At 50.6% G+C, this 15,069-nt stretch overlaps 1 protein-coding gene across 1 annotated transcript in view; it reads right to left on the reverse strand.

Annotated features, from left to right (window-relative positions):
• Positions 1-15,069, reverse strand: part of LOC142923241 (nucleolar complex protein 3 homolog) — a 73,585-nt gene that overhangs the window by 41,027 nt on the left and 17,489 nt on the right. Inside the window, exons 5-7 of the mRNA XM_076064178.1 lie at positions 8,618-8,961; positions 4,088-4,249; positions 2,203-2,296 (exon numbers count right to left, since the gene is read on the reverse strand). Of these exons, the coding sequence (XP_075920293.1) occupies positions 2,203-2,296; positions 4,088-4,249; positions 8,618-8,961 (600 nt within the window). The remainder of the gene's footprint in view (positions 1-2,202; positions 2,297-4,087; positions 4,250-8,617; positions 8,962-15,069) is intronic.

A 15,069-nucleotide genomic window follows, 5' to 3' on the forward strand; every position in this document is an offset into this window, starting at 1 on the left:
AGCCACTCACTCAGACACTCACTCAGCCACTCACTCACTCAGACACTCAGCAACTCACTCAGCCACACAGCTAGACACTCACTCAGACACTCACTCATTCAGACACTCACTCAGACACTCACTCAGACACTCACTCAGCCACTCACTCAGACACTCACTCACTCAGACACTCACCCAGCCACTCACTCACTTACTCAGCCAGTCACTCACTCACTAACCCAGCCACCCACCCAGCCACTCACTAGGGGGTGTCTCTGGCCAGGCCCCAGTAGCTGGCCAGGGACACCGCCTCAACGCGTTTGAGACGCATTAACTTCCAGTCTGTGATACGGGGAGTGAACACAGACACTCACTCACTCAGCCACTCACTCACTCACTCAGCAACTCACTCACTCAGCCACTCACTCAACCACTCACCCTGACACTCACTCAGACACTCACTAAGACACTCACTCAGACACTCACTCACTCACCCAGCCAATCACTCAGACTCACTCAGCCATTCACTCACTCAGCCACTCACTCACTCAGACACTCACTCAGCCACTCACTCAGCCACTCACTCACTCAGCCACTCACCCATTCAGCCACTCACTAACCCAGCCACTCACTCACCCAGCCACTCACTCAGCCACTCACTCATTCAGCCACTCACTAACCCAGCCACTCACTCAGTCAGCCACTCAGCCACTCACCTAGACACTCACTCAGCCACTCACTCAGCAACTCACTCAGCCACTCACTCAGCAACTCACTCACTCAGCCACTCAGCAACTCACTCAGCCACTCACCCAGACACTCACTCAGACACTCACTCAGCCACTCACTCAGCCAGCCACTCACCCACTCACTCACTCAGCCACTCACCTAGACACTCACTCAGTCAGCCACTCAGCCACTCAGCCACTCACCCAGCCACTCACTCACCCAGACACTCACCCAGACACTCACCCAGCCACTCACCCAGCCACTCACTCAGCCACTCACTCACTCAGCCACTCACTCAGCAACTCACCCAGCCACTCACCCACTCACCTAGACACTCACTCAGTCACTCAGATACTCACTCACTCAGCCAGCCACTCAGCCAGCCACTCACTCAGTCACTCACTCACCCAGGCACTCAGACACTCAGTCACTCACTCAGCCACTCACTCAGCCACTCACTCACCCAGACACTCAGTCACTCACTCAGCCACTCACTCAGCCACTCACTCAGACACTCACTCAGCCAGCCACTCAGCCACTCACTCAGCCACTCACTCAGTCAGCCACTCACTCAGTCAGCCACTCACTCACCCAGACACTCACTCAGCCATTCACCCAGCCACTCACCCAGACACTCACTCACTCAGCCACTCACTCAGCCACTCACTCAGCCACTCACTCACCCAGACACTCACCCACTCACTCAGCAAGTCACTCAGCCAGCCACTCACCCAGCCAATAAGCCACTCACCTAGACACTCACTCAGCCACTCACTCACTCAGCCACTCACTCACTCAGCCACTCACTCACTCAGCCACTCACTCACTCAGCCAGCCACTCAGCCACACACTCACCTAGCCACTCAGCCACTCACTCAGGCAGCCACTCACTCACTCACCCAGACACTCATCCACTCACCCAGCCACTCACTCAGCTAGCCACTCAGCCAGCCACTCAGCCACTCACCTAGACACTCACTCACCCAGCCAGCCACTCACTCACCCACTCAGTCACCCACTCAGCCAGCCACTCACTCACTCACTCAGCCACTCACTCAGCCATCCACTCACTCACCACTCAGCCACTCACTCACCCACTCACTCACTCACCCAGCCACTCACCCAGCCACTCACTCACTCACCCACTCACTCACTCACCCAGCCACTCACCCAGCCACTCACTCACCCAGGCACTCACTCACTCACTCACCCAGCCACTCACTCACTCACTCACCCACTCACTCACACACTCATTCACCTACTCACTCACCTACCCAGTCACTCACCCAGCTGCTCACCCAGCCGCTCACTCAGCCGCTCACCCAGCCGCTCACCCAGCCGCTCACCCAGCCGCTCACCCAGCCGCTCACCCAGCCGCTCACCCAGCCGCTCACCCAGCCAGCCAGCCGCTCACCCAGCCGCTCACCCAGCCGCTCACCCAGCCGCTCACCCAGCCGCTCACCCAGCCAGACAGCCGCTCACCACCCCCCCCACCTTTGACGGTCTGCTCCAGGGTGTCGAGGTAGCAGCGGTACTGCTGCACCAGCCCCTCCTCAAACTCACGCAGCTGCTGCACCTCCTTCTTCACCTGCACAGTCACACACACACAGTCACACACAGTAACACACACACAGTCACACACACACACAGTCACACAGTCACACAGTAACACACACACACACAGTCACACACACAGTCACACACAGTGACACACACAGTCACACACACAGTCACACACAGTGACACACACAGTAACACACACACACAGTCACACACACAGACACACACACACACACACATACACACACACACAGACACACTCACACACAGACACACACAGTCACACACAGTGACACACACAGTAACACACAGTAACACACACACACAGTCACACACACAGACACACACAGACACACACACAGACACACACACAGACACACACACATACACACACACACAGACACACTCACACACAGACACACACAGTCACACACAGTAACACACAGACACACACACAGACACACACAGTCACACACAGACACACACACAGTCACACACAGACACAGTCACACACAGACACACACAGACACAGTCACACACAGTCACACACAGTCACACACACACAGTAACACACACACACACACAGTCACACACACAGTAACAAACAGTAACACACACAGTCACACACAGACACACACACAGTCACACACAGACACACACAGACACACAGTCACACACAGTCACACACACAGTCACACACACACAGTAACACACACAGTCACACACACACAGTAACACACACAGTCACACACACAGACACACTGACACACACACACACAGACACACACAGTAACACACACAGACACACACACACAGTCACACACACAGACACAATCACACACAGACACACACACAGACACACACACAGACACACACAGTCACACACAGTAACACACAGACACACACAGTAACACAGACAAACACACAGACACAGTCACAGACACAGATACACAGACACACACAGTAACACACAGACACACACAGTGACACACAGAGACACACATACAGACACTGACAGTGACACACACACACACACAGTCACACACACACACAGTCACACACACAGTCACACACAGAGACACACATACAGACACACACAGTAACACACAGACACAGTCACACACACAGTCACACACACAGTCACACACACACTCACGTAAACACACAGTCACACACAGACACACACAGACACACACACAGTAACACACAGACACACACACACAGTAACACACACACAGTCACACACACGTACACACACACACACGTAAACACACACGTACACACAGTCACACACACGTACACACACACACGTAAACACACACACACGTAAACACACACGTACACACAGTCACACACACGTACACACACACACGTACACACACAGTCACACACACAGTAACACACAGACACAGTCACACACAGACACAGTCACACAGACAGTCACTCACACACAGTCACACACACACAGTCACACACAGTAACACACAGACACACACACACAGTTACACACAGGTACACACACAGTAACACACAGTAACGCACACACAGTCACACACGTACACACACACACACGTACACACACACACACGTGCACACAGTCACACATACACTCACGTAAACACACAGACACACACAGTAACACACACACAGTCACACACACACACAGTCACACACAGACACAGTCACACACAGACACAGTCACACACACAGTCACACACACACAGACACACACACACAGTCACACACACAGTAACACACACACACACGTACACACACACACACACGCCCACCACACCACACCACACCCACTACCACCCACCTTGGTGTCCTTCTCGGCCGCGCTGAGCGGCCGGATCCGGTAGCCGGGCACAACGTCCAGGAAGACCTCGAGCAGGGAGAGCATCGCCAGCTTTCGCACGGTGCCGGCCACACCACAGCGCTTCTCGTGGAGCATAGAACGCAGCTCACGCAACTCCTTCAGCTGCGGGTGGGGAGGGTCAGGCCGGCCCGTAACACTCCGAGTGTTAGAGAGGAGAGGGAGGGGTCCGGCCACACCACTTCTCGTGAAGCATAGAACGCAGCTCACGCAACTCCTTCAGCTGCGGGTGGGGAGGTCAGCCGGCCCGTAACACTCCGAGTGTTAGAGAGGAGAGGGAGGGGTTCCGGCCACACCACTTCTCGTGAAGCATAGAACGCAGCTCACGCAACTCCTTCAGCTGCGGGTGGGGAGGTCAGCCGGCCCGTAACACTCCGAGTGTTAGAGAGGAGAGGGAGGGGTCCGGCCACACCACTTCTCGTGAAGCATAGAACGCAGCTCACGCAACTCCTTCAGCTGCGGGTGGGGAGGGTCAGGCCGGCCCGTAACACTCCGAGTGTTAGAGAGGGGAGGAGAGGGTGGTGGGAGCGTACGCACGCCACTACCACCCACCACTACCACCCACTACTACCCACTACCATCCCACCACTACCACCCACCACTACCCACTACTGCCACCCACTAATACCACTACCACCCACCACTACCACCCACATCTCCCAGCCACCCCTACCACCCACTGACACCACCACCACCACCACCCACTGACACCACTACCACCCACCACTACCACCCACCCCCACTACCGGTTAGACGATCGGTGGATAGCTGGGTGGTAGGCAGGTGTGTGGGCGGGTGTGTGGGTGGTAGGCAGGTGTGTGGGTGGGTGTGTGGGTGGTAGGCAGGTGTGTGGGTGGGTGTGTGGGTGGTAGGCAGGTGTGTGGGTGGGTGTGTGGGTGGTAGGCAGGTGTGTGTGTGTGAGTAGGTGTGTGTGTAGATGTGTGTAGGTATAGGTGTGTGTAGGTGTGTGTAGATGTGTGTAGGTGTGTGTGTAGGTGTGTGTAGGTGTACAGGTGTGTGTGTAGGTGTGTGTAGGTGTGTGTGTGTGTGTAGGTGTGTGTGTGTAGTTAGAGGTGTGTATGTGTAGGTGTGTAGGTGTGTGTGTTGTATGTGTGTGTAGGTGTGTGTGTTGTATGTGTGTGTAGGTGTGTGTGTGTGTAGGTGTGTAGGTGTGTGCGTGTGTAGTTAGAGGCACGTGTGTGTGTAGTTAGAGGTGTGTGTGTGTGTAGTGAGAGGTGTGTGTGTGTGTAGGTGTGTGAGTGAGTGTGTAGTGGTAGTGTACCGGTTAGCGCTACGCTGCGCTATGAACCTGGCGACCCGGGTTCGATTCCCGCTCACGGCCAACACCAGTGACGATTATCTGAACCGGTCCCGGGCCTCCCCTAGGTCGACTCAGCCTCAAATGAGTACCTGGTGCGGTGTGTAGTAAACATCGCCACTGGGGAGACAAAGGCGGTGTATGTGTGTGTGTAGGTGTATGTGTGTGTGTATAGGTGTATGTGTATAGGTGTATGTGTGTGTAGCTGTGTGTGTGTGTAGGTGTATGTGTATGTGTGTGTGTATGTGTAGGTGTATGTGTGTGTGTGTAGCTGTGTGTGTGTGTAGGTGTGTATGTGTGTGTATGTGTGTGTGCGTGTGTGTGTGTGTAGGTGTATGTGTGTGTGTGTATAGGTGTATGTGTGTGTAGCTGTGTGTGTGTGTAGGTGTATGTGTATGTGTGTGTAGGTGTGTGTGTATGTGTGTGTGTAGCTGTGTGTGTGTAGGTGTATGTGTGTGTGTGTGTATGTGTGTGTGTGTGTAGCTGTGTGTGTGTGTGTGTAGGTGTATGTGTGTGTGTATGTGTGTATGTGTGTGTGTAGGTGTATGTGTGTGTAGCTGTGTGTGTGTGTAGGTGTATGTGTATGTGTGTATGTGTGTGTATGTGTGTGTGCGTGTGTGTGTGTGTAGGTGTATGTGTGTGTGTGTATAGGTGTATGTGTATGTGTGTGTAGCTGTGTGTGTGTGTAGGTGTATGTGTATGTGTGTGTAGGTGTGTGTGTATGTGTGTGTATGTGTGTGTGTAGCTGTGTGTGTGTAGGTGTATGTGTGTGTGTGTGTATGTGTGTGTGTGTGTAGCTGTGTGTGTGTAGGTGTATGTGTGTGTGTATGTGTGTGTGTAGGTGTATGTGTGTGTAGCTGTGTGTGTGTGTAGGTGTATGTGTATGTGTGTATGTATGTGTATGTGTGTGTGTAGGTGTGTGTGTGTAGTTAGAGGTGTGTATGTGTAGGTGTGTAGGTGTGTGTGTTGTATGTGTGTGTAGGTGTGTGTGTTGTATGTGTGTGTAGGTGTGTGTGTGTGTAGGTGTGTAGGTGTGTAGGTGTGTGCGTGTGTAGTTAGAGGCACGTGTGTGTGTAGTTAGAGGTGTGTGTGTGTGTAGTGAGAGGTGTGTGTGTGTGTAGGTGTGTGAGTGAGTGTGTAGTGGTAGTGTACCGGTTAGCGCTACGCTGCGCTATGAACCTGGCGACCCGGGTTCGATTCCCGCTCACGGCCAACACCAGTGACGATTATCTGAACCGGTCCCGGGCCTCCCCTAGGTCGACTCAGCCTCAAATGAGTACCTGGTGCGGTGTGTAGTAAACATCGCCACTGGGGAGACAAAGGCGGTGTATGTGTGTGTGTAGGTGTATGTGTGTGTGTATAGGTGTATGTGTATAGGTGTATGTGTGTGTAGCTGTGTGTGTGTGTAGGTGTATGTGTGTGTGTATGTGTAGGTGTATGTGTGTGTGTGTAGCTGTGTGTGTGTGTAGGTGTGTATGTGTGTGTATGTGTGTGTGCGTGTGTGTGTGTGTAGGTGTATGTGTGTGTGTGTATAGGTGTATGTGTATGTGTGTGTAGCTGTGTGTGTGTGTAGGTGTATGTGTATGTGTGTGTAGGTGTGTGTGTATGTGTGTGTATGTGTGTGTGTAGCTGTGTGTGTGTAGGTGTATGTGTGTGTGTGTGTATGTGTGTGTGTGTGTAGCTGTGTGTGTGTGTGTGTAGGTGTATGTGTGTGTGTATGTGTGTGTATGTGTGTGTGTAGGTGTATGTGTGTGTAGCTGTGTGTGTGTAGGTGTATGTGTATGTGTGTATGTATGTGTATGTGTGTGTGCGTGTGTAGGTGTATGTATGTGTATGTGTGTGTGCGTGTGTAGGTGTATGTATGTGTGTGTATGTGTATGTGTATAGGTGTATGTGTATGTGTGTGTGCGTGTGTGTGTGTGTGTATGTGTGTGTAGGTGTATGTGTGTGTGTGTGTAGGTGTATGTGTATGTGTGTGTAGCTGTGTGTGTGTGTAGGTGTATGTGTGTGTGTGTAGGTGTATGTGTATGTGTGTATAGGTGTATGTGTATGTGTATAGGTGTATGTGTGTGTATAGGTGTATGTCTGTGTGTGTGTAGGTGTATGTGTGTGTGTGTGTGTAGGTGTATGTGTGTGTAGGTGTGTGTGTGTGTGTGTAGGTGTATGTGTGTGTAGCTGTGTGTGTGTGTAGGTGTATGTGTATGTGTGCGTGTATGTGTATGTGTATAGGTGTATGTGTGTGTGTGTGTAGCTGTAGGTGTATGTGTAGGTGTATGTGTGTGTAGCTGTGTGTATGTGTGTGTGTGTATAGGTGTATGTATGTGTGTATAGGTGTATGTGTAGGTGTATGTGTAGGTGTATGTGTATGTGTGTGTAGGTGTATGTGTATGTGTGCGTGTGTGTGTGTGTGTAGGTGTATGTGTGTATGTATGTGTATGTGTGTGTATGTGTGTGTGTATGTGTGTATGTATGTGTATGTGTGTGTATGTGTGTGTGTATGTGTGTATGTGTGTGTAGCTGTGTATGTGTGTATGTATGTGTATGTGTGTGTATGTGTGTGTGTATGTGTGTATGTGTGTATGTATGTGTGTAGGTGTATGTGTGCGTGTATGTGTGTATGTATGTGTATGTGTGCGTGTATGTGTATGTGTGTGTGTGTAGGTGTATGTGTGTGTGTATAGGTGTATGTGTGTGTGTAGGTGTATGTGTAGGTGTATGTATGTGTGTGTGTAGCTGTGTGTGTATGTGTATAGGTGTATGTGTATGTGTGTGTATAGGTGTGTGTGTATGTGTGTATGTGTGTGTATGTGTGTATGTATGTGTGTGTGTAGCTGTGTGTGTATGTGTATAGGTGTATGTGTATGTGTGTGTATAGGTGTGTGTGTATGTGTGCGTGTGTATGTATGTGTATGTGTGTAGGTGTATGTGTGTATAGGTGTAGGTGTATGTGTGTGTGCGTGTGTAGCTGTGTGTGTGTGTAGGTGTATGTGTATGTGTAGGTGTATGTGTGTGTGTATAGGTGTATGTGTGTGTGTATGTGTGTGTGTATAGGTGTGTGTGTAGGTGTGTGTATGTGTGTATGTATGTGTATGTGTAGGTGTATGTGTGTATGTATGTGTATGTGTGTATGTGTGTATGTGTGTGTGTGCACTCACGCTGCCGTGCGGCTCCGCCAGCACACGTGACGCCAGCCGCGCCATCCGTCGCTTCGTCTCCGCCAGCAGCCGGGCGCGGCGAAGCCGCAGCTCCTCGCCTGACGCTGGGGCGAGGCCGGCCACACCACCACCACCACCGCCATCGCCGCCATCGCCGCCCACCACCACCAACATCAACAACTCCTCCCCACCACCGGCGCCGTCACCGCCGTGCCCACAGCACCCCTCACCGGGGCGCTCCCCACCACCGGGAGGGGCGGCCTCAACATCCTCCTCAACATCCTCAACATCCTCCTGCTCATCCTGCTCATCCTCGTCCGAGTCGTCGCGGTCGGAGCTCGGCACTGAGGGGTAGAGGTGAGGAGGTGGGGAGGGAGCCGCAGACTCATCATCAATCATCATCATTACAGAGAGACCCATAGACTCATCATCATCATTACAGAGACCCATAGACTCATCATCATCATTACAGAGACCCATAGACTCATCATCATCATTACAGAGACCCATAGACTCATCATCATCATTACAGAGACCCACAGACTCATCATCATCATTACAGAGACCCATAGACTCATCATCATCATTACAGAGACCCATAGACTCATCATCATCATTACAGAGACCCATAGACTCATCATCATCATTACAGAGACCCATAGACTCATCATCATCATTACAGAGAGCCACAGACTCATCATCATCATTACAGAGACCCACAGACTCATCATCATCATTACAGAGACCCACAGACTCATCATCATCATTACAGAGACCCATAGACTCATCATCATTACAGAGACCCATAGACTCATCATCATCATTACAGAGAGACCAATAGACTCATCATCATCATTACAGAGAGCCACAGACTCATCATCATCATTACAGAGACCCACAGACTCATCATCATCATTACAGAGACCCATAGACTCATCATCATCATTACAGAGACCCATAGACTCATCATCATCATTACAGAGACCCATAGACTCATCATCATCATTACAGAGACCCACAGACTCATCATCATCATTACAGAGACCCATAGACTCATCATCATCATTACAGAGACCCATAGACTCATCATCATCATTACAGAGAGCCACAGACTCATCATCATCATCATCACGGAGAGACCCACAGACTCATCATCATCATCATTACAGAGACCCATAGACTCATCATCATCATTACAGAGACCCATAGACTCATCATCATCATCATTACAGAGACCCATAGACTCATCATCATCATTACAGAGACCCGCAGACTCATCATCATCATCATTACGGAGAGACCCAAAGACTCATCATCATCATCATCACGGAGAGACCCACAGACTCATCATCATCATCACGGAGAGACCCACAGACTCATCATCATCATCAGAGAGAGCCACAGACTCATCATCATCACGGAGAGACCCACAGACTCATCATCATCATCATTACAGAGACCCATAGACTCATCATCATCATCACGGAGAGACCCACAGACTCATCATCATCATCATTACAGAGACCCATAGACTCATCATCATCATCACGGAGAGACCGACAGACTCATCATCATCATCACGGAGAGACCCACAGACTCATCATCATCATCAGAGAGAGCCACAGACTCATCATCATCATCACGGAGAGACCCGCAGACTCATCATCATCATCATCATCACGGAGAGACCCACAGACTCATCATCATCATCACGGAGAGACCCACAGACTCATCATCATCATCACGGAGAGACCCAAAGACTCATCATCATCATCATCACGAAGAGACCCACAGACTCATCATCATCATCACGGAGAGACCCACAGACTCATCATCATCATCACGGAGAGACCCACAGACTCATCATCATTACGGAGAGAGCCGCAGACTCATCATCATCATCATTACGGAGAGACCCATAGACTCATCATCATCATTACAGAGAGAACCCACAGACTCATCATCATCATCATCACGGAGAGAGCCGCAGACTCATCATCATCATCATTACGGAGAGACCCACAGACTCATCATCATCATCACGGAGAGAACCCACAGACTCATCATCATCATCACGGAGAGACTCACAGACTCATCATCATCATCATTACAGAGACCCACAGACTCATCATCATCATTACAGAGACCCATAGACTCATCATCATCATTACAGAGACCCACAGACTCATCATCATCATTACAGAGACCCATAGACTCATCATCATCATTACAGAGACCCATAGACTCATCATCATCATCATTACAGAGACCCATAGACTCATCATCATCATTACAGAGACCCGCAGACTCATCATCATCATCATTACGGAGAGACCCAAAGACTCATCATCATCATCATCACGGAGAGACCCACAGACTCATCATCATCATCACGGAGAGACCCACAGACTCATCATCATCATCAGAGAGAGCCACAGACTCATCATCATCACGGAGAGACCCACAGACTCATCATCATCATCATTACAGAGACCCATAGACTCATCATCATCATCACGGAGAGACCCACAGACTCATCATCATCATCATTACAGAGACCCATAGACTCATCATCATCATCACGGAGAGACCGACAGACTCATCATCATCATCACGGAGAGACCCACAGACTCATCATCATCATCAGAGAGAGCCACAGACTCATCATCATCATCACGGAGAGACCCGCAGACTCATCATCATCATCATCATCACGGAGAGACCCACAGACTCATCATCATCATCACGGAGAGACCCACAGACTCATCATCATCATCATTACAGAGACCCATAGACTCATCATCATCATCACGGAGAGACCGACAGACTCATCATCATCATCACGGAGAGACCCACAGACTCATCATCATCATCAGAGAGAGCCACAGACTCATCATCATCATCACGGAGAGACCCGCAGACTCATCATCATCATCATCACGGAGAGACCCACAGACTCATCATCATCATCACGGAGAGACCCAAAGACTCATCATCATCATCATCACGAAGAGAGCCACAGACTCATCATCATCATCACGGAGAGACCCACAGACTCATCATCATCATCACGGAGAGACCCACAGACTCATCATCATCATCACGGAGAGACTCACAGACTCATCATCATCATCAAGGAGAGACCCACAGACTCATCATCATCATTACAGAGACCCATAGACTCATCATCATCATTACAAAGACCCATAGACTCATCATCATTACAGAGAGCCACAGACTCATCATCATCATCACGGAGAGACCCACAGACTCATCATCATCACGGAGAGACCCAGACTCATCATCATCATTACAGAGACCCATAGACTCATCATCATCATCATCACGGAGAGACCCGCATACTCATCATTACAGAGACCCACAGACTCATCATCATTACGGAGAGAGCCGCAGACTCATCATCATCATCATTACGGAGAGACCCACAGACTCATCATCATCATCATGGAGAGACCCGCAGACTCATCATCATCATCACGGAGAGACCCACAGACTCATCATCATCATCACGGAGAGAACCCACAGACTCATCATTACAGAGACCCACAGACTCATCATCATCATAGAGAGCCACAGACTCATCATCACAGAGAGACCCACAGACTCATCATCACAGAGAGACCCACAGACTCATCATCTTAGAGACCCACAGACTCATCATTACAGAGACCCATAGACTCATCATCATTACAGAGACCCATAGACTCATCATCATCATAGAGACCCACAGACTCATCATCAGAGAGAGCCACAGACTCATCATCATCATAGAGAGAGACCCACAGACTCATCATCATCACGGAGAGAGCCGCAGACTCATCATTACAGAGACCCATAGACTCATCATCACAGAGAGAGCCACAGACTCATCATTACAGAGACCCACAGACTCATCATCACAGAGAGAACCGTAGACTCATCATCATCATAGAGACCCATAGATTCATCATCATCACGGAGAGAGCCACAGACTCATCATCATCACGGAGAGAGCCACAGACTCATCATCACGGAGAGAGAAGCAAGACTCATCATCACAGAGAGACCCACAGACTCATCATCACGGAGAGACCCACAGACTCATCATCACGGAGAGACCCACAGACTCATCATCACGGAGAGACCCACAGACTCATCATCACGGAGAGACCCACAGACTCATCATCATCATAGAGAGCCGCAGACTCATCATCATCACAGAGAGACCCACAGACTCATCATCACGGAGAGACCCACAAATTCATCATCATCATCATCACGGAGAGACCCACAGACTCATCATCACGGAGAGACCCACAGACTCATCATCATCATAGAGAGCCGCAGACTCATCATCATCACAGAGAGACCCACAGACTCATCATCACGGAGAGACCCACAAATTCATCATCATCATCATCATCACGGAGAGAGCCACAGACTCATCATCACGGAGAGACCCACAGACTCATCATCATCACGGAGACCCATAGACTCATCATCACACAGAGACCCACAGACTCATCATCACGGAGAGACCCACAAATTCATCATCATCATCATCACGGAGAGAGCCACAGACTCATCATCATCACGGAGACCCACAGACTCATCATCATAGAGACCCACAGACTCATCATGACAGAGAGACCCACAGACTCATCACCATAGAGACCCATAGACTCATCATCACAGAGAGACCCACAGACTCATCATCATAGAGACCCACAGACTTATCATCACGGAGAGAGCCACAGACTTATCATCATGGAGAGAGCCACAGACTCACCATCATCATAGAGACCCATAGACTCATCACACAGAGAGCCATAGACGCATCATCACATAGAGACCCACAGACTCATCACAGAGAGACCCACAGACTCATCATCATGGAGAGAGCCACAGACTCATCATCATCATAGAGACCCATAGACTCATCACACAGAGAGCCATAGAAGCATCATCACGGAGAGACCCACAGACTCATCATCATAGAGACCCACAGACTCATCACACAGAGAGCCATAGACTCATCATCACATAGAGACCCACAGACTCATCATCACAAAGACCCACAGACTCATCACACAGAGACCCACAGACTCATCACCACATAGAGACCCACAGACTCATCATCATAGAGACCCACAGACTTATCATCATCAAAGAGACCCACAGACTCATCATCACAGAGAGACCCACAGACTCATCATCACAGAGAGACCTGCAGCCTCATCATTATCATAGAGACCCACAGACTTATCATCATAGAGACCAACAGACTCACCACCGCACAGAGACCCATAGACTCATCACACAGAGACCCACAGACTCATCACACAGAGACCCACAGACTCACCACACAGAGAGACCCACAGACTCACCACACAGAGAGACCCACAGACTCACCACACAGAGACCCACAGACTCACCTCACAGACACCCACAGACTCACCGCACAGAGACCCATAGACTCACCGCACAGAGACCCATAGACTCACCACACACACACCCACAGACTCACCACACAGAGACCCATAGACTCACCACCACAGAGACCCACAGACTCACCACACAGAGACCCACAGACTCAACACACAGAGACTCACAGACTCACCACACCGAGACCCACAGACTCACCACACAGAGACCCAAAGACTCACCATACAGAGACCCACAGACTCACCACCACACAGAGACTCACAGACTCACCACACAGAGACCCACAGACTCACCACACAGAGACCCACAGACTCACCACACAGAGACCCACAGACTCACCACCACACAGAGACCCACAGACTCACCACCACACAGAGACCCACAGACTCACCACCACACAGAGACCCACAGACTCACCACAGAGACCCACAGACTCACCACACAGAGACCCACAGACTCACCACCACACAGAGACCCACAGTCTCACCATCATCACACAGAGACACACAGACTCACCATCATCACCACAGAGACCCACAGACTCACCACCGCACAGAGACCCACAGACTCACCACCACACAGAGACCCACAGACTCACCACCGCACAGAGACCCACAGACTCACCACCGCACAGACACCCACAGACTCACCACACACACAGAGACCCATAGACTCACCATCACCACACAGAGACCCACAGACTCACCACACACACAGAGACCCGCATACTCACCACCGCACAGAGACCCACAGACTCACCACCACCGCACAGAGACCCACAGACTCACCACCACACAGAGACCCATAGACTCACCACCACACAGAGACCCACAGACTCACCACCGCACAGAGACCCACAGACTCACCACACACACAGAGACCCATAGACTCACCATCACCACACAGAGACCCACAGACTCACCACCAGAGACCCACAGACTCACCACCACACAGAGACCCACAGACTCACCACCAAACAGAGACCCACAGACTCACCACCACCACAC

This window comes from Petromyzon marinus, unplaced genomic scaffold (assembly GCF_048934315.1).
Source record: "Petromyzon marinus isolate PM22_M1 ecotype Great Lakes invasive population unplaced genomic scaffold, UKy_Petmar_22M1.pri1.0 PM_Scaffold_357, whole genome shotgun sequence".
NCBI lineage: Eukaryota > Metazoa > Chordata > Hyperoartia > Petromyzontiformes > Petromyzontidae > Petromyzon > Petromyzon marinus.